Source organism: Poecilia reticulata, chromosome 22 (assembly GCF_904066995.2).
Source record: "Poecilia reticulata chromosome 22, P_reticulata-male-v2, whole genome shotgun sequence".
NCBI classification, from domain to species: Eukaryota; Metazoa; Chordata; class Actinopteri; order Cyprinodontiformes; family Poeciliidae; genus Poecilia; species Poecilia reticulata.
The window spans coordinates 7,449,153-7,475,971 of record NC_088851.1 but is presented as its reverse complement, the minus strand read 5'-3'; the positions used below and the strand labels follow the sequence as shown (position 1 = coordinate 7,475,971).

General features: G+C 42.6%; 1 protein-coding gene across 3 annotated transcripts; it reads left to right on the top strand.

The window, feature by feature from the left end:
* Positions 1-1,021: 1,021 nt before the first annotated feature.
* Positions 1,022-26,173, top strand: hivep2b (HIVEP zinc finger 2b). 3 transcript variants are annotated; one of them, XM_008399018.3, is made up of 7 exons: positions 1,022-1,154; positions 11,509-15,380; positions 16,960-17,117; positions 17,273-17,448; positions 20,188-20,286; positions 20,382-21,163; positions 23,712-26,173. In XM_008399018.3, exons 2-7 carry the CDS (start codon positions 11,607-11,609, stop codon positions 24,096-24,098), a joined length of 5,376 nt encoding a protein of 1,791 aa, XP_008397240.1. In that variant the 5' UTR covers positions 1,022-1,154; positions 11,509-11,606; the 3' UTR covers positions 24,099-26,173. The 3 variants fall into 3 exon arrangements, with proteins under 3 accessions (XP_008397240.1, XP_008397241.1, XP_017157917.1); XM_008399019.3 differs by lacking the exon at positions 1,022-1,154 and adding an exon at positions 7,265-7,869 and having other exon boundaries at positions 20,385-21,163; XM_017302428.2 differs by lacking the exon at positions 1,022-1,154 and adding an exon at positions 7,265-7,869.
* Positions 26,174-26,819: the final 646 nt, after the last annotated feature.

The window sequence follows — 26,819 nt, the reverse complement described above, 5'->3', positions numbered from 1 at the left end:
TCTATGTGAATCAATAAATGCATTAATTGAATCTTTGAAAGAAAAAGGTCTCTGCAGTTTTTTGTTTATTATATCAAGTTAATCAACAGCTTCTTTGCTGTAATTATGAGAGACACTCAAATGTTTGCCTTGCTCAAATTTAGGTTTAGAATCTGATCATTTAAGTTTAAAAGTCGAAATTATGACTTTGCATCAGTTAATAGCTTTACATATGACTTAAAGTAAACGTTATGAATTTTTAACAAAATAGTGATTTTAGATTTTATTCTGCATTTATAGTTCAGCCTTAGGACTTCAGTCCTATAATTTTGATTTTATCTTGTAATTGACTTTCAAATTTAACCCCATTTTAAATGTGACTTGTCTGTAAAGTAACAATTATAATTTTGAGTGTCATTGTTATGACATAATTATATAACATCTCATAACTGACTGTTAAACTCAATGTGATTTTAGATCTCAAAATTAAGATTTAGTCATACTTATGATTTCGCTTGTATTATGAGTCTGTTATTTTGCCTTTAAAATTACAACATATTACTTTGTAACTAGAACTTTAAAGTCAAACATGATTTGGAAAATATTTTATTGTCATTAATATTTTTTTCTCTCTCTTCTTTCCTTTTTTCTATTTGTTATCTCTACTATGGACCAGGATACTGTGTCTTTAATGTTTGAATTTCATTGAACTGAAATGGGTTAATCATGAGTCTAAAAGTCAAAGAAAAAAAATGATTAAAAGTCAAAATTATTATTTTGAATGCCATAATTAGATCAATACATCTCAATATTTAATTTCAAATCTTGTAAATGTTACTTTATAATTCTTTATTTTGACTTCGAATGTCATAACTATGACTACATGTAATAATTACGACCATGTGTCCAGTTTTTTTTTCTTCTTTTTCTTTTTTTCGTCCTCGTGACAATAATGGCCTTCCGTATTCCTCTAAACGCCCGCGATGCTATGAATGTTATCGCCTCCTTTGTCGCCCCCTACTGGCCACACGCACAACAGCAGCAGAACGTTTGACAGCCAGCTCCGATGGCTCCAAACGGAGCTCTACGCCTTCGGCTGCTCGCAGATGACCCAGCCGAAACACCAGTCGCCCTGTCGCTCCTGTGAACGGCCCCTGTATCCATGTCTCCGTGCGGTAAGTCTGCTCGGCCCCAGTTTACTCTCTCTCAGCGGGGTCGCATTTCGCGGAAAGCCGTCGCTGCTTTTCTTGTTGCTCCGCTAACGGCACGGCGGCTCCGGGCGCGCGCTCGTCACCCGAGATGCAGCGCCCGGCGGAGGGCAGATCGCACTGTTGTGTCTGCTCTCTGTTGCACGCCTTTAAGGTGGGAGGTCCCTGTTCCGCAAATGTTCCATGACGCGCAGATGGGGGGTTTGCAAGGGGTTCTCACGTCCATGCAGACCCCCCTTCCTCCTCCCCAGGCTTTCCCCCAGCACATGACTGCTGCTGATCCCCAAAACAAACAGCGAGCTGTCAGGATGCTGTGCCGAGAGAGCTGCTGCAGGATGTCAGAGCTGGTCTGCATGCAGGGAGGGTACAATAAAAGAAAAAGGCACGTGAGCTCAGGATGTTTGATTCTAGGATGTTTTATATAAAACTGACATTAAATTGTTGGAGGATTAAATGTGATGTTATATGATTGAGCAAGTTAGGGTTTGTTAGCTTAATAAAGTCATATTAAGCCTTAGCTAAACTAATCACTGAAAGAGCCCTATGTGCGGCTTTAGGGAATAATAAAAACGGATTCCAAAAGACTGATGTTAACTTAACATCTGTGTTTACTTTCAGAAACTCGGTTATGTTCATTTTAGCACAACAAAAACAAACAAGTTGGAAACAACTCCTGTTGTGTTTCTTACTCGTTTTATTGGGATTTTATCTGACGGACCAACACAACAAAGTAGCACATAAGTGTGAAGTTCCCGGCTATTTTCAGTATTTTGGCCAAATAATAATCTGAAAAGTGTGGCGTGCTTTTATTTTGAGATTCATACTTTATAGGACTGCCATTTGTTGCAGTTAGAGCTAAAAGGCTATTTGCCGTATGTCCCTACTAGCATTGTATACTTATAGCTTACAGGGTTTGACTATTATCTTCAGCCAAATAAATATGGATATTAATCTCACAGGCAGATTTAGTTCTGGGCTTTTAATTAGCTATTCCAGGACATGGAAAAGCTTTGATATAATTTTTTTTCCCCTTATACTTTTTTCCATATTTTCAATCCGCCTTTCTATTATTTCTGACAAGATTCTTTCTATGACAGCATGATGCTGCCACCATTAAGTTTTTTGTTTTTGGGATATGAGCCAAACTGTTTAATTTTGGTCTCATCTGACCAAACTAGCTTTTTCCATAAATGTCTACAAATATTTTGTATCCTGTTTACAGATTATTCCACCTGAGCTGTGGCTCTCTGCAGTTCCCATCCCAGAGTAATTGAATAACATAAAAAAAAAATTGTGAAAGAGTTTCAGGTGTAAGAGATTTGAAATTTATATTTAAATAAAACTGCAATTTCTTTTTTTGAAAAAGCTGTTTCTTTTTCCCCAACTCGTCACAAACGGATTAACGTTTTCCTTGAAGCCACACTGAAATGAAATCAGATCAAGGATATTCAAATGAGTGCATTAAGCATCGATTCCTCAGTATGATTAACACTCAGTAGAACACGCGGGCAGATTTCCAGCATCTCAGTCACGACAGCATTTAAAGCCCTGCTTAATTTCGTCCCTTTTTATTTATTTATTTATTTTTACCCTCCTTTGATTTTATGCCAGAGGTGACTCTCTGAGTGGCACAAATGGGATGGCTATCAGAGCTCTAATTACGCGTTATTACACAGCTAACGTCCTTTTTCGTTTTTCTTTCTTTGGCCGCTCGTTTCTTCTCGTCTTTGTGCTGCTGCAGTCTGTGGCAGTAATTATACATGTAGAAAGAAACGGGGGGAAACTGTTTCAGATGTTGGCACGGTTGTCATGGAAACACACAATCGTGTGAGATTATTTTCAGGTACAGCTGTTAACGACTGCGTGCACGGAGAGCGTACGTGCTCCTTCGAGGACAGTGGGTGGTGAGGAGGGGGGAGGGGGTAACAAGACGATGATGATGATGATGATGATGATTTCTGAATGAACCGTGACCAAACAAAAACCCCCCCCAAAAAAAACAAGAGCTGTTTTTTAGGTGTTATGGTTCTCCTTGTTGCTGTTTGCTCCTTGTCAGGGGTAGCTCTCTCATATGACCACCTACTACCAGTGAGCCAGGGAGGAAAACCTCATTCCTTCCATTCATAAATATTCCCCCCCCCTCCTCTTCCTCCTCCCATCCATTTTAGCACTAAGATCATGTCAGGCCCGCTTGTAGTCAGGTGGCATTCGATCACATGCAGATCTGTGGTAGATCTGAGCCAGTCAGCACTGAGCAGATAGTGGAAAAACGCCAAGCGGTGTGTGTGTGTGTGTGTGTGTGTGTGTGGAACATCCTGGGGGACAGACCATTATATTTATAGAGACGAGCGACTTGACCTTCACTGCACGTTGAGTATCAGCCATTTTAGTGCCGCTCCTCTAGACACTGAATACGGCATAATGGATCTGAGCTGCAGTGCAGTTCGTTAGCTTCCGTCTCATCTTTTGGCTTGTTTCAGAGGCTCCAGCTAATAATAGCTTGCCGCAACTCCATACTGTGCGGGGACTGTCGATACCCAAGTTTATGGATTCACTTTTCTCTTTTGTGCTGCTACGTACAGCAGTGCTGTGCGGCAGAGGAAACGACAGTCTGAGTGGAACCTGTGAGATTATGTTCAGCCAAGTCATGACACATATGGAAGCCCGGAGCTGTTGTTCTGTTGTGTAATCTTAAGAGTTAAAAGAACAAAAACAAAGTCTGAAGCTCCACCTTGGAGTTTCAGTCTCCAGCTGAGCGCAGCTCCTCCAGACTAGCGGCCGCAAACACCTGGTGAAACTGCGCGTCTGTTGAGCCAGTCGTATGAACCAGTTCTCAGTCCGACGCGCCGCGATGCTGATGGTAAACAACATCGTGGAGCAGCACCATCATGGTGACGTGCTGAAGTGTCAGAAGGAGTAGGAGCTTCTTAAAGCGACAGAGGCCAATTTAAAAAGGAATTAGATGTGGCGAAGTCAAACTGTTTTTATTTATGCATGATTTTGATAACAACTGAAAGTGATATAGTTACTTGTTTGTGCTACAAAATGGCATCATGTGATTGGAAATTACATAATAACCTACTTTCAAAGAAGTGGAACATTACAGCGAAAGTAAAGTAAATCTGTTGGGCATTTCTTTGGCACTCAAGACAATTATTGTGACTTTCACACTGCCGGACCGGACACAGGCAGAGCGGAAAGCAAGACTGAACCACTCAGTCATTTTAGGTGGATGGCCATATTGTAACAGGGTTCCAGTTGTTCCACAACCTTTTCCATTTCAGATGATCGATTGATCGTAAAAACTCAGTGAGACGTTCGAGGCCTGTGGGATTCTTTTCAAACCCTCAGCTTTCTTGCTGACCTTCTGCTGTGTTCCTTGGCCTTCATGTTGATGTTTTCTCACTAATGTTCTCTTGCAAACCTCGAAGGCCTTCACAGAACAGATGAGATTAACAAACAGTCACTGTCCAACCCTCAGTTGGACATTACTCTCCAGTTAAGTGAATGATGTCAGTAAAGGGGTAATAAGTGCTGAATACAACAAATTCATGCTGGACTTTTTTTTTTTGATCTGGAGTTTTGAAGTTTTGAAAACAAATTTTTCCCCACTTCGCAATGATGCACTTTTATTGGTAAATCACTTCAACAAAGTAGGTTGAAATTTTGTGTTTATGTGAAAAAAATGTAAAAATGAAGAAATAAACAATGTCATAAGGACTTATGTTCCTTTATGTGAACTGCATTTTAAGATAAAAGCCGATCAGGTAGTTTAAATGATGATCTGTTTTGTAAAGTGAACAGGAAATACCTCAATTATGTGAAACATATTTAATTTATATTTTCAGACGTGGTTTTTTCCTTCTCTTCTTTGTGGATCATCAAATGTCCTGATCAGGAAGCAACACAATCTTTTCAGTGACTAAATTAACTAACTAAATAGCTAATAGAGGTTTAACTGGACTTTTTTTTATTTATTTCAATTTTGACAAAAACTGAATTCATCAGTATCATTTGTACATTGGAAACATGTGGCAACCCACTCCTAATCCAGGCGTACAGATAATGTAATGTACAAATCGCGCCTGGAGGAAGTCTTCATTAATGCATAGGCTGTGTCACATTCAACCCACAGATCATATTCACCGGATCGGGGTTCGCAGCTGCACATAATCGACAGCATTGTCCCGGTGTTTGCCGAGTTAATGACGCCCTCATCACGACTCTCTCCATTCACAAAGCGAATCCTGTCGTGATGGGAGGAACTGGCTCTGAGCAGGCTGTGGGTGTCGGAGCGCGCAGAACAAGCGTCGGTTCCTGCAGCAGCCTGACATCCAGCCGCGCGCCGCCTTTTCATTCAGCGCCCGAATGCGCTCACGGTGTAGGAAGTGTACATTCAGAAGCATGTGATTAGAGTTTTTCAGAGGCACTTCTGCCTTTCTCCCATCTCCTCGGCATAAGCTGGTGTGCTCCAGTGGGAGACGGGACGATAGGAGTGTGTGAATGCACCTGAATGACCAGAATACAAGAAAGTTCAGGATAAGACAATAATCTGAATGAGCAGAGGAGATCGATTGGGCTTTTCTTTACCCATGTCATTTTTTCTATGAAATCTGATCTGCCAACCGTGATTTTTTTCCCCCTTCTTTGCTCTATATATGTTTTTTAAAGAAATTACAAGACTACCCTGATTTATGTATCAAAACATACAGCTGTAGCCACATATTTACACATATTCTGAGAAAAAAAAAGACATGCTCCTATTTTCTTTCTTCCCGTCAGACATTAGGCAAGTCACAATTTATAAAATTTTTGGTCAGTTAATATTGTCAAAATAATTTCTAAATTCCAGAATAATGAGAGATCATCTTCTTTTAGCATTTTCTTCACATTTATAATTTTTCATATATAAAGATTACCGTGCCTTTTATTCATTTTGAGAAAGCCCAGATGACGATATCTTGGCACCATAAGCTTCTGACAATCTAGTATGAGTTAAAAGAAGACACACCTGAGGATGTATTTCAAGGCAACGCCTCAAACGTGATGCTTCCTTCAGTGACATCAGGGAAAAATGACAAATAAATCAACCCCAGAACAAAAGCGTTTTGTAAACTGGCAGGAGAGTGCCACTATGCATAAACAGCGACAATAAGTCCTGAGCTGAAATCCCACTCAGCAAGGAAGAACCCATATCTCCAAAAGCAAAAGAAGAAAGTAAAATTAACACAATCACCTTGTAAGTTTGAAAACGTCATCATACGTGGGGTGTCAGCTCCATGGTGAGTGTTTTGCTGCGGAAGGGACTGGTGGACTTCACAAAACAGGAGGCGTCGCCAAGAAAGAACCTGGTGAACAAAATGCTTGACCAAGTCAAATAGTTTTAAGTCAGGTTTATTCTGGCAAGTATAAAACATAATACAGTAACTAATTATGAAAGAACATTACATTTAGCCAACAACGAAATCATCAAGCAAATAGGCATCAAATACACATATCAAATAATGTTCCTGTTATTATGAATCATATAGACAGGTGGATTTTTAGCCTTGATTTAAATAAACTCAGTGCTATTCAGCTGTTGTGCAGTTTTCTAGAAGTTTTAGTTTCCCCCAGTGTATTATAAGCCTGGCAGGCCAGCAGTCTTTACTTGTGCCCCTACCAGGCTTAGCATTTTTTTTTTTTTTTTTTTTAATGTTTGCATTTTTTTAAGACTTTATAGTTGATGTTCAGATATTAATCTTCCAATAAAACATGATTATCAAATGATATTTTCACATTTCCTGCCAATTGAAGCATTTAACTCAAAAACACAATGGGCCGCTGGATGAATGACTGACCTAACACCCAACCACCGGGCTTAGCAGGTTTTCTGGGGGAAACCTTGAGTTTGTTCCAAATAGTTTGAAACACAGTTATACGAAAAACTATGGAACTGTATCTGAGCTTATGAATTTAAACAAAGTTGAAAAAAGTCTCCCTCTTACCTAAAACTGGGACGGTTTAGTCTGATGTCTTGACGTGACATCAGAGCGTGTTATGCATGTTGTATCCAGCATATGCGAACATTAAGTTTCAACTGTAGATTTCTTATTTAACCTCAACTCTCTTTTGGTTTAAATGCAGTTAAAGGACAAAAAAGCTGGGCGGGTTTTCATGCATTCGACAAACTGCCGTTTGAGCCGCCAATAATCAATCAGAGCTTATCAGAGGGAAATTGGTACATCTCAGTTGAGTAGATGAAGTTGATGTTTGGCTCTTTGGATCATGACAGCCAGCTCCTCGCTTTGTGTGTGTAGAGTGAGGCAGCTGCTGCTCTGCTTTTCAAATGCACAGAGAAAGAGAGATGGAGAGACAGAGGAGAGGGGAGGGTAGCGGAGGGAGGAAAAGCGTCCTTAAACGTGGGCTGTTGTGTAATCCCTCCCAGGGCCCCTTTGCTATTTTTGTGCCTGGGTCCGCACGTCACGGATGGGTATTTTCTCTGGTGACTTGCTCGCATCAATAGATCTTCTAATGTACACCCAGTCGGCCAGCGGCTTCACAGCTGATGGGACTATTCCTCGCTAATTTCTTTTGTTGTTACTCCCACCCGGACATGAGTAGGACAGGGGGACGGACCGGGCAGCATGAGGAATGTCACATATGACTGTCGACATGGGACGGGGGACTGTTCAAATGTCAGGTTTGTATGAGGTTTATATTTGATCTGTGAATGTCAGCTGCTGTAGGAGCCCAGTCTCTCCCCCCCCCCACCTACCAACCACCACAACACTGTGTGCTTTATGTCACTGTCATCGTAGAGAGAAAGAGAGAGAGAGCTGTTGATTCATTCTTCATGCTTTGCTGCCGCGGGTTGCACCGCAGAGGGTTGTGTTTTTTTTTTACCGTCCAGCTTGTTTTCATCTCCTTATGGTATTTATGGATTGGTTGTCAGCGTGGGTCCTCACGCCCGTTCCCTTTAATGGCCAACTTAGCCTCTAATGATGTAATGCGGCGACATAACGATGCTCTCCGCGAGCCAGCATTTGTTCGTTGTTCTGTCTCCCTTGTGTGGAAGGAAGTCGGGAGATGTGCCCCCACCTTCTTAAACCCGCCCCCCCCAAAGGATCCGTACAGATCACGTCTCCATCCATGTGAACATACTGTACTGCCATATCGGCCCACGTTCATCCTGAAACACACCTACGGCCACCCACCTGCCTCCTGTTGTTCCACGTCATTGCTGCTGTGTCACATATTTCGGGATAGGTGCGCGCTCGTTGTCCGGACTGTGAGGAATTTTGTAAGGGGGGAGCAAAAAAAGTCAGACTTTCTCAGTGAGAGTTTGGATGTGTCGGCCCCCTCATCCTTGCTTTGAAAGGTATGCATTGTTTGTGAGGGTCTTATCTCGTTGTCACTCTGCACCCATATTTCCCTTCCCTCATCTCCTGGCTCACAGTGGATGGAAACTAACCAATGAGGTCACCTTGAAAGGGAGCTCCCTACCAGGCCTCTGAGTGTTGTCCCCCCCTCCCACCCACGCCCCTCCACTTCCCCCTTTAGTTTACCTTATCTGTAAACCTCCCTACTGAATCACAGACCATTCTGTCAAGCCTCCGGCTCCATCTTTTCCTGTTCTTCACTGTAGTCTGCAGTTTATTAGTTTATAAAGCAGGAGCTATGGAATCACAAAGCAGATGCTTTTTAAAAATTTTTGTCAGGTAGCAGAAGGTCCTCCTCACGACCGCTTTCAAGCGTCTCGGGGCAACTCGAGAGTCACCTTGGATTCCCATCCTCTGGCTCGTGCTTGAGCAGTGCGCGTTGAGCTAACAAAGAGAAAGAGGAGAGCCAGAGCTAGAGAGCGAGAGAGTCGGAGGATGTCCTAATTAAAGGGAACTCAGAGGGTTTGAACCAGATAATCTTACATAACCTCGTTAGGGAGGACACTGCGTTTGATACTGAGAAGATGGAAATGACGTGTCCTCAGATACCCGTCCTCTCGGCGTGAGACGAAGATGTGGTGGAGGAGGCGGCTCAGTTAAACCACGGCGTCTGGAGTCAGGCGTGTTTGCATACAGTTCAGCATGCGGTCCTGTGCAGCCCAGCGTGGAGGTGATGACTCTGTCGGCTCAGACAGGTGTATGGATTTCAGTCCAGTAGGAGGAAACGGGAATACCTTTGCACGTGCAACTCAATTTAGAACATCAAAAAGATATTTTAGTGTAGGCATTTAAGTCAAAAACTGAAACACATATTTACAGTTATTTTTTGACGATGATGGCTTGCAAATGAAATTCAAGTCCTTGGAAAATTTTAATATTACGCAAGATCTGTTGAAATGCATAATTGTTGGCCTATTGAAAAGTATGTCCATGTAACCAATACTTGGTTGTGGCTCCTTTTGCATAAATTCCTGCATTAGTGTGGTGTGGGACAGAAAGCCTGGGTTGTTTTGAGAGAGGTCATCAGCTCATCTGCACAGCTGACGTTGCTCTTACTCTTGACAATCATCTATAGATTCTCTCAGTGTTTAGGTCAGGCTACTTTCCTAGCTAATCCAGCGCAATGATAACATCATGAAAGTAGATATTTGGGTAAGTGTGGTCAGTTACCAAGTCCTTATGGAAAATGAAATCAGTATCTTCAGATTCTGATTTTCATAGTTTTTCAGTGGATGAAAATACAAAGTATTTTAAACTTTCCAGTATTCCAGCACTGACTCTAGACTTGATGAAACACAGTGGGACGACAGCAGCAAATTGCGTGGCTCCCCAAATCGTCACTTGACAGTGGAAACTTCTCTCTGGACTTCAGGCAAAGTGGTTTCTGTGCCTCTCCACTCTTCCTGCAGACTCTGGGACCTTGATTTTCAAATAAAATGCAAACTTTATTTTCATTTAAAGAGCGGACTTTGGAGACTAACCAGTTCTTTTTCTCACTAGACCATGTAAGATATTGGAGTTAATATCTTAACTCCAGGAAAGCTACTGCTGTAGTGTGCAGTGTCTCTTGAAGCACCGATTTAAAGCTACAGTTCACACTTTGTGAATGGGATTTACTTCATCGTCCTCTCCATCCTCTTTTTTCCTGTATCACCTTGACCTTTTTCAACTAAACTCTTTTTTTTCACTCAATGGTCCGTTAAAATGCTTGAATCAGCACTTTGTGAGGAGCCAGCCTTCTTAGCTACCTTGCGTGGCTTAAACTTTTAGTGGACTGGCAGCCGACTTAAATGACTAAACTAAATCCTTCATTGATATCCTAACCTACTTATTTGCTGGAATGTATTGGCAAACATTTCTCAATCATCACATCACATGGACATTTTTCCCACCGCTAAGGTAACGCCTTGTAGTTTTGGCCTTGCAGAACAATTAGACATAAGAGTTACAGAAATTTTCTTCTATAAAATTGTGTTTCGCTAAAATAGAATTACCATGGTAAATGTATTTATGCCCACTAGCACAGGAGGCACTATACATTGTTTCTTGAGATCTTCGTGTAAAAAGTCAACAAGCTAAATAAAATACAAAACACATCAAATATATAAGTGCAATGATGAGAGTGTAACTTCAGCTCCTCACCTCATTGGCTGCAGAACGAGTCCCGTTTGAAAAATCCTATGCAAGTAAAGTAATTTACAGCAAAGACTCTCAATGAGATTAATGAAAAATATTAGATAATTAGCCTCAAAAAAGACCAGCTGCTTCAAACTATTTTATTATCAAAATGCATAATAGCTTTATTTTAAGATGTCAAATCATTTTCTTATTCACTTAAGTAAATATTTTGGAAACAAATCAGTGAAAAGCTTTGCAGTCTGTTGTGAATATTGTCTGTCCTAAAGTAAATGCAACAATTGAATGAATGTATCTCGGTATAAAATAAATTCATATATTGTACTTTTTATCCAGCACTCATGTATTGCATGATGTTTCCATGCTTGAGATAGACGTACATTTTTAAATTGGCTCACTCAGATAAACACACACACACACTCCAAACATAAATGTTAATTTATTTATGCTTCTTACTGCGTTTATGGTTCTTAACAAAAAGCTAATATCCATTATTTATGGTTTTAGGACATTTGGGCCATCAGCCAGGACTTACACAAGGAATGTTTGGAAAGAAATACATTTTTTCCATTCCTCCAGACTTTGAGGTTACTTTACACTTAACACTCCAGTTTTATGTAGGAAAAGTTTAGACATCCTTAAATAAGTCTCTGTTTATCTATGTTTCTATTTCTAACAATTTATCAGCTTTATTTGCTACATGCTTGAATTGTGATGTCTGTGGTTTGGATTTTTAATCCTGTTTTCTTTCTTTGTTCTTCCAGGTGACTCCTCCCTCCTAGTCACATATAAGTTAATATCACTAAGGTCACGCAACACATACCGTCCTTGAAAATTGATCATAAGTGAACACATTGGATTCATGGAGTCACTCGACGCCACTGCAGGAGTGAAGGGTGCCGCCGAGGGTCAGGAAAAAAAGATTGGACAGAAAAAAGACACATCAGAAGCTGTCCTGAGACCTTCCATCAAATTGGAAAGCAAAGGGTGGCATCAGGACTTAGAAGAAGTTCAGAGCAGAGGCACATGTGGTTTTAGTGAAATGTCTGACTCAGGGAAATCTCCAAAATTTGAAGATCAGTTCTCACAACCTCAGTCCACAAGCCATCCAGACTATGAGGTGTCTTCATGTCCGCTGCAGCCTACAAAGCCCTTCTCTTTTGGGAGACAAAAAGCTTCAGCACAGTCGCCAGGACCTGGGAGTCAAAGGAAGTCGCCCGCTTCAGCCGAAGTTCAGCAACAGTGTTCCCATTCAGGGATGGACCAGCTGTCAGAAGTGACGGCTAAGGTGGAGCAGAAACCACAAAAGCCAGGAAAGTATGTCTGCGACTACTGTGGCAGGGCATGTGCCAAACCCAGCGTTCTTAAGAAACATATTCGCTCACACACCGGCGAACGGCCCTACCCATGTGTTCCCTGCGGGTTCTCCTTCAAAACCAAGAGTAACCTGTACAAACACAGAAAGTCCCATGCTCACTCAGTCAAAGCTGGAACGGTGCCATTATCAGAGCTTGGGCCTTACAATGCCAACATTGAGCAGGGGTCTGTTGAAGGGGAAGGAGAGTTATTCTCTGATGCTGAGCAAAGCACGGACACGGACGAGGACACTCTTAATGACCCACTGCTGCTGCTGGACTCTCCAATGGAGGGATCAGATAACACTGCTGTAAAAGTGCTAAATCTCATTGCTCAGAAAAAGGGAGCCACGTCAATGTCAGGTCAGGATGGTTCCTCCCAACCCCAAGAAATCAATGCGTCTCCCGTCACAGCCGAGGCCAGCCGTGCAATCCAATCTTCCACTATCAAGCAGAGGCTCGCGCTTCGGCTGTCAGAAAAGAAAAGTGGCGATTCGGAGCAAAATCTGTCCCTTCCAAGTCAATCCAGCAAGGGCAGCACAGACTCGGGCTACTTCTCGCGCTCCGAGAGTTCGGAGCATCAGACCGGTCCTCCAAACACTAACGCAAAGTCCTACCAAGAAATCATGTTTGGGAAGTGTTATCGGCCAAGCCCTAAGCAGACGTCGTCTTATGAATCTGGGGAACTTTCTGAGAAAGGCTCTGAGAAAGGTGTGTCCCGTGTTTTCACTCAAGAAAAAGATGCAGTTGAGTCAATCAAAATAAACACCAAATCGTTTTTAAAGGAGGAGCTAAAAGAGTCGCAGTTAGACGCCGGCTGTGACATGGGGCCTCTGATCCGAAGCAACTCGATGCCAACATCTTCAGCCGTGAGTCTGACTATGCCACAAGCCCTTCGAGGCAGCCATTCATTTGATGAAAGGGCAAGCACAGGGGGCATGAGGAGACTAAAACGTCAAGGTGCCATCGAGCTGTCTGGGCACGATGGTCACACCGAAGCTGATAGTCATGGAAAAATTAGTGAGGCTACTCCCTCTGGGTTGGACATGGAAAGCTACACCGCTTTGGGACTTGGTACAACTCAGCAGAAACATGCAATGGAACTGGCGACACGAAAGCGTCGCAAAGAGAAGAGGGAGGAAGAGGACTTGGTAGGGCAATATGAGAGCCATCATAAGCAGTGTGAGGAAATGTTTGAGTCAAGCAAAGACTACGATATAAAACAAGCTGCAATGGGAATAATGGCTTTAGGTAGGGGACATTTGGACAGGTGTGACATGGACATATCAATGAATCCTGACATATCAGGCCGAAAAAACCTGGGGAATGTAATTTCAGTTATCCAACACACAAACTCAATAAACAGGCCTCAAACGGACCTGTCAGAGTCTTTCAAATATTACAGTCAACGACTGGAAACCATGTCGTCATTACAAGCAATGGAGGCCATTGAATCGTTTGAAATGGAACATGACAACAGATTAAGCCAGTCAGTTCAGCTGGGGCCCAAACTTGTGCGGCAGACAAATATACAAGTCCCAGAAATCAGGGTCACAGTGGAGCCTGACAGTCCAGAAAAAGCTTTGGAAGTGCCAGTGAAAGAGCCAGAGAAGCACGTGGAGGAGTTTCAGTGGCCTCAAAGAAGCGAAACCTTAGCACAATTCCCTCCAGAAAAGCTCCCTCCAAAGAAGAAACGACTTCGCCTGGCTGAAATTGAGCACTCCTCTGGTGAATCAAGCTTCGAGTCTGCTTGCACTAGTCTGTCGCGCAGCCCTAGCCAGGACAGCAACTTATCCTATAGCTCCACATTTTCCTTTGACAGAGAGGAGAGCTTAAAATCAGCCTCTCCAGCCAGGCAAGATGAATTTGGCAAATCTCTGGAGCTTTTAGCTGTGCCAGGGTGTGGGCACTCCCTCTCTGTGCTCAGCCAGCGTCAGCAGCATGAAATGAGACGCTCCTCCTCAGAGCAGGCGCCATGCAACTTGCACAAGGAGTTCCCAGAGGCTCGCAGCATATCATTTGACTATGGCAGCCTCTCTCCAACCTCCAAAGTTAGACACGTGGACATCAGCGTTGTAAAGGAGAGAAGGAGGGGAAACTTGGTGCGACAGGAGTCGCTGAATATGGATACTGAAGTTACACAAGTCCCTTCACAAGTGTTTCCAAAGTACCTCGGCAGCACCTCCCCTCCATTTGTGGCAGGCACTGTCCTGTCACAGACTTTGCCAATATTTTCTGTTGGGAACACATTTCCCCAGCTGCCCAATCCCAGCCTAGTTGTTCCTGTTAGAATTCAGACACATGTGCCGTCCTTTGGCAGTATCACATACACGTCTTTATCACAGATCTTTGACAATCAGTATGACAGTATTAGCTCCACAACGTCCACCCGCCAACTGCAGAGTCAAACTGCACGCTTATCTGGAAATCTCGATTCTCACAATGTGTACTCAAAGCAGCCCACAGCTGACAGCCTCAGTGTTGAGGCCCTGGATTTGTCATCAGCTAAGCTAAAGACAGGCATCCCTCTGTCTCTGACCTCCAGAACTATATCAACTACTAATGCCTCGAGTGGGGGAGCAAACAAGCGGATGCTTTCCCCCGCCAGTAGCTTGGACCTATTCATGGAGGTGAAGCAGCAAAAGCGAGTCAAGGAGGAGAGGATGTTTGGGCAAATCGTCGAGGAGCTGAGTGCCGTGGAGTTGGGGAAATGCCATATGAGTGAAGAGACAGGGCGGAGGTCAGAGATGCAGGTTGCACCGACGCACGTTACGGGTGATGCAAGCAGGACTTCATTTATTGCACATCAAACAGTGACTGAGCCCGCTGAATCTGAGAGCGCTATGGAGAGTAGCTCCCTGGAAACAAGCTCGGCCCCTTACGCCAACATATCAGGCAGCAAAGCAAAGGAACGCATGCAGATGGATGTTGTGGCACATCTGGGTACCAGTCAAGACATCCTGATCTCAGGCGCAGAGCATTCAAGACTCTTATCTCAGTTTCCGAGCCTTCGCACGACAACGGGCGTGAGCTGGTGTTACCTGAACTACACAAAGCCGAGTTTCTCGCAGGGCGATGCCCCCTTCACCTCCGTGTACGCTACATGGTGTGTGAGCTCCCACAATCCAAACCCCCTAGAAGTGAGTACCAGCATTGCTCTGGCTCTGCTACGGTCCAGACAGAGAGGAGACAAGGTTATATACTCCGTAGCTGCAATGTGCCAGCCTGGCACGGGGAAACTAGTTTCATCCCTCATCCTCTGGAGACAGACCATGGAACAGGTGAGTAAATGATCCCATCTGTTTGAAGACTGAAAGAGAGAGAGAGAGAGAAAAACTAAATCATGGGTTACCTGGGGGAAAATGTGCTTTATATAGAGTATGTAATTGGTTTTGCTGATTTCTTCTGTTTGTATAATGATTAGATAAATTAGCACCTCAGACTGTGCTGATAGCTTTTCATCTCCGCGAGAGATAACAGTTTGAAATGCATGAGGTTTGAAGGACAATTTTATCTAGAAACTCGTGATGTACGCTTGCATCATTTGGCAGAAGGTTCTGGAGAGATTTGTTTAGATTAATCTCTTGCTCTTCATTTGTATTTGGAAGACATACATTTATATTTTGAAAAATTATGAGATATTAGCTCTTAAGCTGTCAAACAAGGTGCTCATCTTCTCTTCTCTGTACTTGAGTTTACTTTAGAGGGGTAAGACTTTTTTTTTTTCAAAGTAAGGTTAATTTAAAAATGTTTAAAACAGTTAATATCTAACATGTGGTAGATTTAGGTTAGGGTTTTGCAAATTGTATTTTCTGTCTGAGATAAAAGTATTATAGTGGTTTAACTGAAAGCTATTTCATTGATTTTTACACTCTATTGATTATATTTGGTAGTTACTCCAACTGAAAATACAGGATGATCATTGCTGCTGCAATGCTCCTCCTAGCTCTTTTTCCCATATAATTAGCACTGCCTGCAGCCTGCATTTCCCATGTAGACAACATCTGTTTCAGTGTAAATTGTCCAATGTAAAAGCATTAAAGTTCATAAAATATATTATTTTGGATAAACCAATATGATGTGGTAGGGATAGGAGTACCTGAAAGATTATATAAGTCGGCTTTGGTTTTGGCCCCACTTGAACTGCCGCTTAGCTTCAGATTTGAAGCCGCAATTTCTGCTTACCTTATTTATGCTAACTAAGTCAGATCACGGAGACTTGCTTCTGCCTGCATATCAAAATGGTTTGAAAAGTCACATAATTTAAAGGAGTGTTGCCCTTTTTAATATTGTACACGCCTCTTTGATGGCTCTGGAAGCGTGCACCGCTATCACCAGCTGCTTTGTGAGCAAGGCACAGAAAAAAGCTAGTAAAGCAACACAGGAGTAGAGCATACAGTATACTTGTACAACTAAACCAGGGTTGAGAGAGGTGGGAAGTAATCTTTGCACTCTAGTTTTAATGCTCGCTAATGACATTCATATTTGGAAGACAGTTCAGAATTGGAGCCCTCATTCTCTGTTTGTATTTGGAGAAATTGTGCCAGACTCAAAGTTTCACCATAACTGCTTTTTTCTTTATTTGCTAAACGAAGACCTCAAGCGAGCACTCTAATGCATAAAATATATTGACTGCTTACTCCTTTTACCAGAACCTCACTTTGAAAATCCCTGACAATCCCTTCAAAGAACTTTGATGGCAGAAAATCGTAGGTTACCTGCAGTGGGTTTTTCCCAGGCTGCAGCATAATACATGTTTGCAAAACATGCCGTGTAACACTATGTGTGACACTTAATATCGGCCGCGTCAGATTACAGTCGATTCTTTGGCCGCATCCAATGTGTGTTCGTCTGATTCAGCTGCAGAGGAAACCGGAGTCCAAAGAGGTGGACATCACCTACGGGAAGAAGGTGAAAGACATCAGCTGCAGAGCCAAAACAGCCAAGGAGGAATGGAAAGAGAGGGAGGCCTCCGCAAACCCGGCAGTGCCAACACGAATTAAGATCTTCGAGGGAGGGTCAGTCAGCACACAAGTCAAGTTCTTGTAACACTTGTCAATGTCATTTGTGCTACAGTTATTTTTAGGTATACTAACTTCATGCACCAGCAACCTATGCCGTCTTTCCTCTTCAAAACTAAAAATACCAATGCTGTGTTTCATGTCTGTTTAAGGTACAAGTCCAATGAAGACTATGTGTACGTCAGAGGTCGAGGTCGGGGGAAATACATTTGTGAGGAGTGTGGCATTCGCTGTAAGAAGCCAAGCATGCTTAAGAAGCACATCCGGACCCACACAGATGTGCGACCCTACATCTGCAGGGTTTGCAACTTTGCCTTCAAAACCAAAGGTGGGCACTAATAATTATGAAGGAGGGAATTGTAAGACCTACAGCGGTAGTCGGAGAAGAATCCTCTCTATTTGAAATGAAAGAAACTTACTAAATATAACTATGCAAGGGTGAAACATATAGTTTGCAACACTGGCAAACATTGTGTAGTTTGTGTTGTGATTAGAGATATGACTGCATTGTTGAAAATCAACATGTGAATACATTTAGTTATGTGACGGACTAAAATAAAGTTCCAGAATAAGGAAAATCGTACATGTTTTTAAAACAATGTGGATAAAAATCTGAAAAGTGTGACTAGGACTTGCAATCAGTCCCCTAAATCAGTGGTCCCCAACCCCTGGTCCGTGGACCAATTGGCACCGGCGCAAGAAATAATTAAATATTTCCGATTTATGTATTATTTGAGTCTGGAGGATCTTTTATTTTGAAAATCCTTTAACCGGATTCTCTCGGTTACTTGCGCGCCAACATTGAGCCCACAAGCAGCAAAATGAGTAAGAAACAGATCAAATGTCTTTGGAAAGTTTCTTGCAAAGGGGAAAAGGCCCACAGAAGAGACAGGAGAATGGATTTATCCCGGACCAGTAGGTGAGTCTCACATTACAAGCCCGCTCTGCGTAACATGCAGCGACCCGCTCATAATGAGGCAATGAAGCTTCAAGCTGCTTCGCCACGTAGAGACCACGCAGGCTGTGGATATAAGCAACACCTAGGGGGTCATTGTCTCTCATCACTCCCAGATGGGACCGTCTCGTTGCAGAGAAACAAGCTCAGGCCTCCCGTTAGTCATTATCGTGAGTTAAAAGTTTTTCCGAAAGTAAAATGTTCGTTTTTGTGGCGCATCTGTATCTTATTTTGAAGGGATATGTAAACGTTACCATAGCGACCAGAGTCAGAGAGCATTTGGGCAGAGGTCGAGAGGAGATGAGTAGAGCTTGTGAGTCTTAAGTCTGGTTTAGACAGCAAGATTTAAGAATTGTCGGCCGATTCTCCAAACCTCTGTGACCACAGAGCTGATAAAAGTACAACAGGTTCGATCGGTTTGTGTCTCCAGCCACACAGCAGGAGCAACACGAACCGATTCCAGTCACGAACATCGCGATTCCAGAAGAAAATCCACAAAACTTCCAACATAGCATACGGGAATTTAGAATGACCAAACACGGATGGCGATGCAGAAGCAATAGTGATAGTTTGTGGAGTCATTTTAAGAAATAAAGGACGTAACAACAAGAAAAAGCGGTGGATAAAAAAAGGCGGGAGCAGCCGCTCTATTTGCTGCACTATGATGTGGAGGTGACTATGTTTTTTTCATAGTTAACATTTTTAACTAAATAAACATAACGATGTATAATAGTAAACATTTCCACATATAATCTCCGATATCCACCGGACTCTCAGTTGAGCGATATGTCAGCTGTTTGGGATTCCCCTCTGTTCTTACGTCACCGCGCTTTCTGATTGGCTACCTGTCACATTCAACAGGTTGTGTTCTGTTCCCAGTCAGGGAAAACCCCACAGGCTGCGATAAAAAGACCAAGACAACCCAAATTGGGTATATTTAGGATTTAGCGGGAACACCAACATACAGAAGCCTTATCTGACGGATCATACCCCCCCACCCCAAACCTTCCCCCCCGGACCGCAGCAAAAGTCTTGACCGGTCCGCAGTAATAAAAAGGTTGGGGACCACTGCCCTAAATAATATCCAGTCCAATAAAATGCCTTTAGATGTAATGTAAACTAAACAGGATTATGAGGACCGATGATCCTATCATAAACCTGGAGAGAAATTTAAAGCAAAGTTTGGCCATAAAGCGATCTCACAGAGCTTGGTTCAATCCACAACTGCAAACAAGCCAAGACAGCTTGTCCACCTAAATGGACAAGCTGGTCAAGGAGAGCACTAATAGAAAAGCAACAAGCAGGCCCATTGTATCTCTGGACTGGCTGTGGAGATTATATCTCAGGTGGGAGAATAGTTTCCATCATCCACTCCACATATCTGGCTTTTGTGAAGTGGCAATATGAAAGCAATTGTTGAAATAAAACCATAGGAAAGTCCAGCTCACAGTTCACCAGAAAACATGTAAAGGACAGATGATATCAAATCTGATTATTTTGCTGTTATGGACAAGCAATATTTGGCAGAAAAAATATATCTGTGGATATGCATATCTTCTTGAAAGCATCTACACTGTGGAGCATTCTAGTGTCTGCAGAATACAGTTTTGAAGCTTTCCCTCAGACAGAACAGGAAAGCTGGCTAGAGACTCACTTTGTCCATCAGGACAATTGTTTATATCAATTCATGCTGGAATGACTCACAGTTCAGACCTAAATCCAATAGAAAACTAGAATGTTTCCATTCAGAGATGCTGTCTATTCAGTCTGACTGAGCTTGGGATATTTTACAAATGCTGGTGTTGATGTGCAAAGTTAGTAGACTCGCATCCCTGGGGATTTGTAGCTGTAACTGCAGCAAAAGGTGGTTCTACAAAGTAACGGAGGGCTGAATACAAATGAATGCCACATAATAAAGCACTTGAAAGCTCCGCACTACTGTGCTACTGTAAGATCTCAGTAAAAATGTTGAAGTTTGTCATTGTAACACAACAGAATATTAGAAAAGGTTCACTTAGTTTGAATGAGACATTTTAATTGTTTCATCACTCTGTATTGTAGTTAGCATTTTCTCTCAGAAAGCATAACTCGAATGTTTGCCTTGTATAACAGGAAACCTGACTAAACATATGAAGTCAAAGGCACACATGAAGAAATGTCTTGAACTGGGAGTTTCAGTGACAATGGATGAGACAGACATACAAGAACATGGTAAGATCCTAAGTTGTAACACTGCTGGATTTGGGGTATTTTTTTGTGGTGTGATGCAATAAATGCTGCTAAACTAATAAATGTGTCTTTTAAAGCAGACAATATCCAACTAGAATCCAAGACAGATGTGGCAGCAACCACCAAGCATCAGTTCTCAGATGCTGAGGACTCTGAAGGAATGGATGAGGAGGCCGATGAAATAGACGAAGAAGATGAAGAGGACGATGAGTACGAGGGGGATTCCACCCCAAAGCTGCTTTCGAGAAGTACGAGTCCTCAGTCGTGCGGAGTGACCTCGGTGTCCGTTACTGTCAGCTCTGCCATCCACGGCTGCTCGCTGGCTGCTCTGCCCGGCGCGGACGTTCATCAGCAATCCTCTGGCAAGCGCTCGAGTGCGGATAATCGTTTCGCCCTGCCAAAAGAGCCGAGAGAGAAGTCTATGGATGAAGACTCTCTGAGCATGCTGCCACTGGACCAGACCAGTCTCCTTTTCGACCCGTACTCTTCTTATCTGCTGTCTCCTGGCTGGGAATCTCCCATCAGGGAACCTTCTCCCTCACGGCTACGATATCCGTCCCCAAGGCGGGAGCTGTCCCCACGGGGACGGTCTTCACCGAGGTGGGACTCCTCACCACTCAGGCCTGGGTCACCCATCTTCAAATCCATCCAACACCCCTGCCCAGTCTCGTTGGAGCGACCAATGTCTCCTGGGACAGACATACCTGGAAAGCGAGAATCGTCCGTGAGGGGCAGGCAGAGGGTTGTGCTGAGGGCGGTGTCTCCGCGCAGAGGTTCACACCAACATAAAGGTGGCTGTGATAAAACCAGACACCAGGCAAAGATGGAGATGGCTCAGCAACAACATGCTTTTGAAATGGTAATACTTTGTTCATCTGTTACCGTCCCCTACATTCACAATTTGTCACAACAACCACAGACTTTCATGCATCTTCTCTGGGGGGATTATACTGTAGATCAGGGGTGCTCAATACGTCGATCGCGATCGACCGGTCGATCGCGGGTGGTTTTGAGTCGATCTCGGCAGCAGGTGACAAACTGAACGCCGCCAGGACGCTGAGTCCAGAACTTCCTCTTCTGATAGTGAATATTTTTGATAAACCTAAGATCCTAAACGTTTGTAGCTTCATTAAAAAAGAATAATTATAAAAAGTCAACGAAACATGTTAAAATTAATAATCTCAGTAATTATTGTTTCAACAAGGTGTTGCGCAATTCTGTGCGTTTCGGTTCCATTAACAAAAAAAACAAAAAAAAAAGCGACTCAAAGACTGACTGACGAACAGAGCAAGAGTTTAAATTAGCTACTCAACCACCGCTGTGTTCATGAGAGGCTTATTAATAATCGAGAAATAAATATCAAGCCTGGAAACCTGATATCGTAACGGACTGAATGTTGTGTTTTTAATGTAGCCTAATCTTTGCTCGGCTTGCGGGGTGCAGGCGGTTGCCACGGCAACGGGTGTGCTTAAACGACAAAGAGACCGAGAGTAAAAAGGTAGGAGATGTTTCCAGTTGATAGTCTGTTCGGGTTGTTTTACCTTTGCTGTGGCTCATCACACCTGCTGTAGTTTCTGAATATTCAATAAACGACAAAATTGGACTAATTACCTCGTTCGTTTGTGAGCATACGTCACAACAAACATCAAATAGGACAAATATATTTCGTTTTAACAAATTCTACCACGATAATTATGTGAAATTAAATTAATTATATCCCGACTTCAGAAGATTTGCCTTCACCTTTATTGGGCTCTTTGGTTCCTCCTATCAGTCTGTAGTTTCTCATATCGAGGTCATCAAACCAAATTTCAGATATATCATGACTGACTGACACCTGCTGGCCTCAGGTTTGCATCCAGCTTCTGACTGAGAAACCAGTAACCTGCTCCCAGTGTCAGAATCTCACTGAGGAAGAAACTGGATTAGGTTTTCTGTCACTTTATTATTTCTGCTATAACTGATGTATATTCGCATATAAAATAAGTCAATCGAGTTTAATTTGCAATTTTTATGTCTTTGTGTCATGAGGTAGATCTCAGGCGGCTGGTGAGAGAAAAAGTAGATCTTACTCTCAAAAAGTTTGAGCACCCCTGCTGTAGACCAAAGTAGTGAGATTTATGGTAGAAGGAAAATGACACAGGGGACTGGATGATAGTGCAACAGCCTTGCCACAAGAGGGTCCTGAGTTTTGCGTGTATGGGTTCAATAGATTACTCCATAAAAACATGACTCCTAGGTTGTACCAATGGTGGTGGGAGTTCATCCCGTAATTGGTGGGTTGCCAGTTCGATCCCTGTACCATCTGTCTCTGCTGTTGTGCCCTTCGACAAGATACTTCACCCGCTTTGCCTGCTGGTGGTAGGCAGAGGGCCTGGTGGCGCAATATTATAGCCTTGCTTCTGTGAAACTGCCCCAGAGCAACTGTGGTTACAGTTCAGTAGCTTGCCATGTGGAAGCTGCTGGACTGTAACTTCCAAAACTGTGTGAAAGCTACATCCATCTCTGTATGCAGATGAGCTATGTCCATCTCTATCCGCAAAACTGTGTGAAGTGCTTTGGGATACTCTGAACATGATAAAGTGCTACACAAGTACAGGCCATTTAACATTTTACCATTTATGTGCTGGTTCATTGTTGTTGCTCTGTGATGGACTGGTGACCTTTCCACATAATGACTGCTGGTGAGTGTCTCCAGCGGTCACTGGGAGAGACTCTTTGAGGGTCTGAATACCAGTTTTGTAAATGGATATATATGTTTCTTCCTATTCTTTGCAAATAGCTAAAAATCAGACAAATTGAATGAACTGTCTATGAATATCAATTTTCACATTGTGGCGAGGATTCTCAGTTGAGTTTATGTCAAGACAGTCTAACATTTGACCATGGTTTAATCTAAACACTGGTTTAAGCTTCTCCACAAATTTCTCTTCAACCTGTCTGCTGTGTTATTTGGTCACTAATGTTTGTTCACTAATGTTGTCTAACCTCTGAGGCCTTCACAGAAAGCTGGATTTATTTGTAAAGAAAAGATGCTCTACTTTGTGTTGGTCTATTCCGCAAAATATCAACAAGAAACAATGTTTTCTAGCGCGAGTGTGATAAAATGTGAAAAACTTGGATTGTGAATGCCTTGTAAGCTACGATATAACTCATTTTGAATTGATCTTGAAGTGTTAAACCCATGAATGTTCTCTAAATACTTTATTACGATGGCCCTTCATGATGTTGTGGCAGCGTTTCAATCCCGATCCAAACGGTGCCCAGACAATCCATCATGAGAGCTTCATTTGAAACATTTTTTTTCCCAGCTAAATAACTCGCATTCCTTCATGTTTTATAACTAATATATGTTTGCATGCTGGCGATGGACCTGCCGCTAACTCTTGCCAATAATATCGTTCCAGGATCAAAGGAGCGGCGGCTTGGCTCCCGCTCAGCCGCCCAGCGCTGCCAGTTCTCATCACCAGAACGTCCTCAGCCACCTCCCTCTTCACTCCCAGCAGCAAGCACGCTCTTTGCTCCCCGTCGTTCCTGTCGGAGGGCTCCAGATGTTGCACTCCCCGGCTTCGCCCAACACCGACGTTGTCGGCCCCTCCCCGGCATCCAGCCCCCGGAGCTGCAGCAGCAGGGAGGGATCCGTGCACGGGCCTGAGACGGGAGGAGACAACGTTGACGGCCGCCAGGAGAAAAGTCCTGAGCTCCCCACCGGGGAGAGCAGACAGGAAGAGAGCGTCCAGACCTGTCTGAAAGCCATTGCCTCGCTGAAGATTACTATAGAAGATCCTCATTAAAACCTTCGATTTATTCCCGCCCCTGTTACACCTGCAACCATCCTCATCCCTTTAACCAACTTGTCTTTACCCTGTTAGAGGCAATATAATGACATTTCCCCTGGTCTCACATGATCAAACTCCACAGAGATTCTGTGCGGGATGTTTTGCAAAAGGGGGGGGGGGGAGAAGAATCATTATTGGGTGCAGTTGCAATATGGAAAGATATTATGCTAATATGCCTTTTTTTTGTCCGAGATAGTAGTTTGCGCACAATTGCACAACAATTACATTTATGGGTCCTGTACAAATGTCCTTAACATATACTATTACTTAGATGCATACAAGCAGTGTATTTTGCAGTGTGTACTTTGAACATAGACTGTCGTTTCTGTTAATCATATCAAGGTGTGATGCAGTAGTGCTGTAACTAAAGACTATTTATAAGGGGAAACGTATGTGTACTATGAAACAGTCTGACCAAATTTTAAGTAGACGCTTCTCGTGCAGTTCGGTGCTTCTGAGCAAGCAGCAAGGGGGTATGTGCCTTTTCTTTCTTTTCCCGCTTTTCTTTTTTCCGCTTTTCTTCGTTTCCGGATTTGTAACTGAGAAAAGACGACGGTCTATGGACTCTCTCCGAGAACAAGCTGCAAGGCAAAGGCTTTGTGGTTTTTTTTGGTTGTTTTTTTTGACAGATGGATTTATGTGACGCAATCTTAAACAAATGTTACTTATGTTGCATTTTTCTTAATGTTGTGGTTTTTATCTTGGTACAAAAAAAAATGCATGGGATTTGCTATTGCACAACCATAGAGGAATTAATTATGTAATTATGAATACTGTAAGATGTATTTATATATTAGAACGTAAGCACTTATTGATACTGGTAAACATTTGACTACTATTTATATGGTATATCTGTATTTATGCAGCAGTTATGCAGTGAGCCACTCCGGCGTTGCTTTTGATCTCATGACGTTACTTTGACTGACCTTGTTTTCTTCGCTTATGCAGATGATCATGAGTGTTTAACGAGTTTTTAAAGATGCACTTTCATCCTTTTATTTTTTTGTTTTTGGGTTCGATGATGAAGCTGCTGTTGAGTCAGGTGGAGGGTGGAGGGAAGAAGAGAGTAAAAATGTCCCGTTTCCTTGTTGAAACATTCCTAGTTTTTATTTTGTTTTTGGCGTCTCTCATCGTGCGAAGCATTTTGCACACAAATCCAAGGGGCTACGGTGGTCAGTCGATGCTGAACTGTTTCACATTTTCATGTCACACCCGGACAAGTCCGCACCATTTGCTGCAGGTTAATACTAAAGTAACAATATCAACACCCTGACTATTAGCGCTTCAACTGAAGTACGCAAGTAGCCACTCATTCTAAAGCATTACTACTTCTCTGTATATGTACATATGTGTATTTTTATGATTTAAACTATTTTTGCAGTGTTGTATTCTGAAAACTTTTTATGTGGATCTCTATCTCTTTCAGAGGTAAAACATCTGCAGAGGTTTCATGAGGGAGATTTGAAAAACAAAATAGCACAGTGTTTTGTCTTTTTAAAGAAATGCATTTACATCTTGAAGCGTGGATATCGGTTTGAGACTGGATTCAAACATTTGAAGCTAAAAAGCAACCTTCGTTCAGTCATGTTTACATAGAAAATTTAAAAGGTGCACTGCTTTAAATTTGTGTTCTCCGTGGAGACGGGTGGCGCTTCTTTTCTTTTTTGGAAACGCTTTAATACGTGAAGGGAAAGTGAAGTCTGCTTTGGCACACCGTGTGTATTCAGATTCTGTTGCTTTCTCGATGTGTATTCATATTCACTGAACTGCATTGTGCCTCTCATGTCAATGGCAATTCCCTGTAAAACATATAGAGGATGAATCATTTTTACCTCTAAGCTGAGATTTTTTTGTTTTCTTTCTTTCTTTGAGGGGAAAACCTCAGTAGCCAATCTGTTATTTAGCTATTCGCGTGGAAAATCTGGTTAGTCTGGACGGAGTGCCTCTTTTGTGCTATGAGGAATTTATTGTTTGGTGCTCTACTTTTTCAGATTAAAATTTAAAACTGTTTTAAAAGGACATCCTTTTAATCACGGCTCTGTGTTGTGGCTTTTTTTTTTTTTTTTGATTATTCTCAATGGCCTCCATCCCTCTGCTCTCGTAGCTTGGCGTGGATTAAATGAGATTCCAGTGGAGGAAGGCTTTCACAAGAAATCACTCAGATTTTATCTTTAGGGTGGGGGAAGACCGAGAGGCTGAACCCTTTGTGCTGACATCTACTGGCCAAAATGCGCTACTGCAGGCAGAGAGTGCAGCAGGATGGAGAAATGAATGCCTCCAAAAATAGTTCTCACCTTGTCGACTGAGATTCAACCACATTCAAGGTTTATGTCAGTCAGCATGGAGTCCATCGGACCTGCAGTGTCGTCCCTGCTGTCCTACTGAAGCATTTAGGAGAAAATATGGGTCATGGTTTGTCTTAAAATGATCAGACACCAAGTTATGATTATAAAATGGAGAGTCCTTTCAGGAAAGTTGTTTCAATTGCAAAGTCAAATTTCTTTTATGTCATGTTTGATACATACAGCATTTTTATAACAACTTAACATGTATACATAATTACGTTATAAAATGACACAATGCACAATACCGCCACTTCTGATTATAAAACAGGTGCAGTCAGAAGTATGAGCTTTAAAATAAAAATGAGATTTAGAATTTGAATTAAAATTTTAA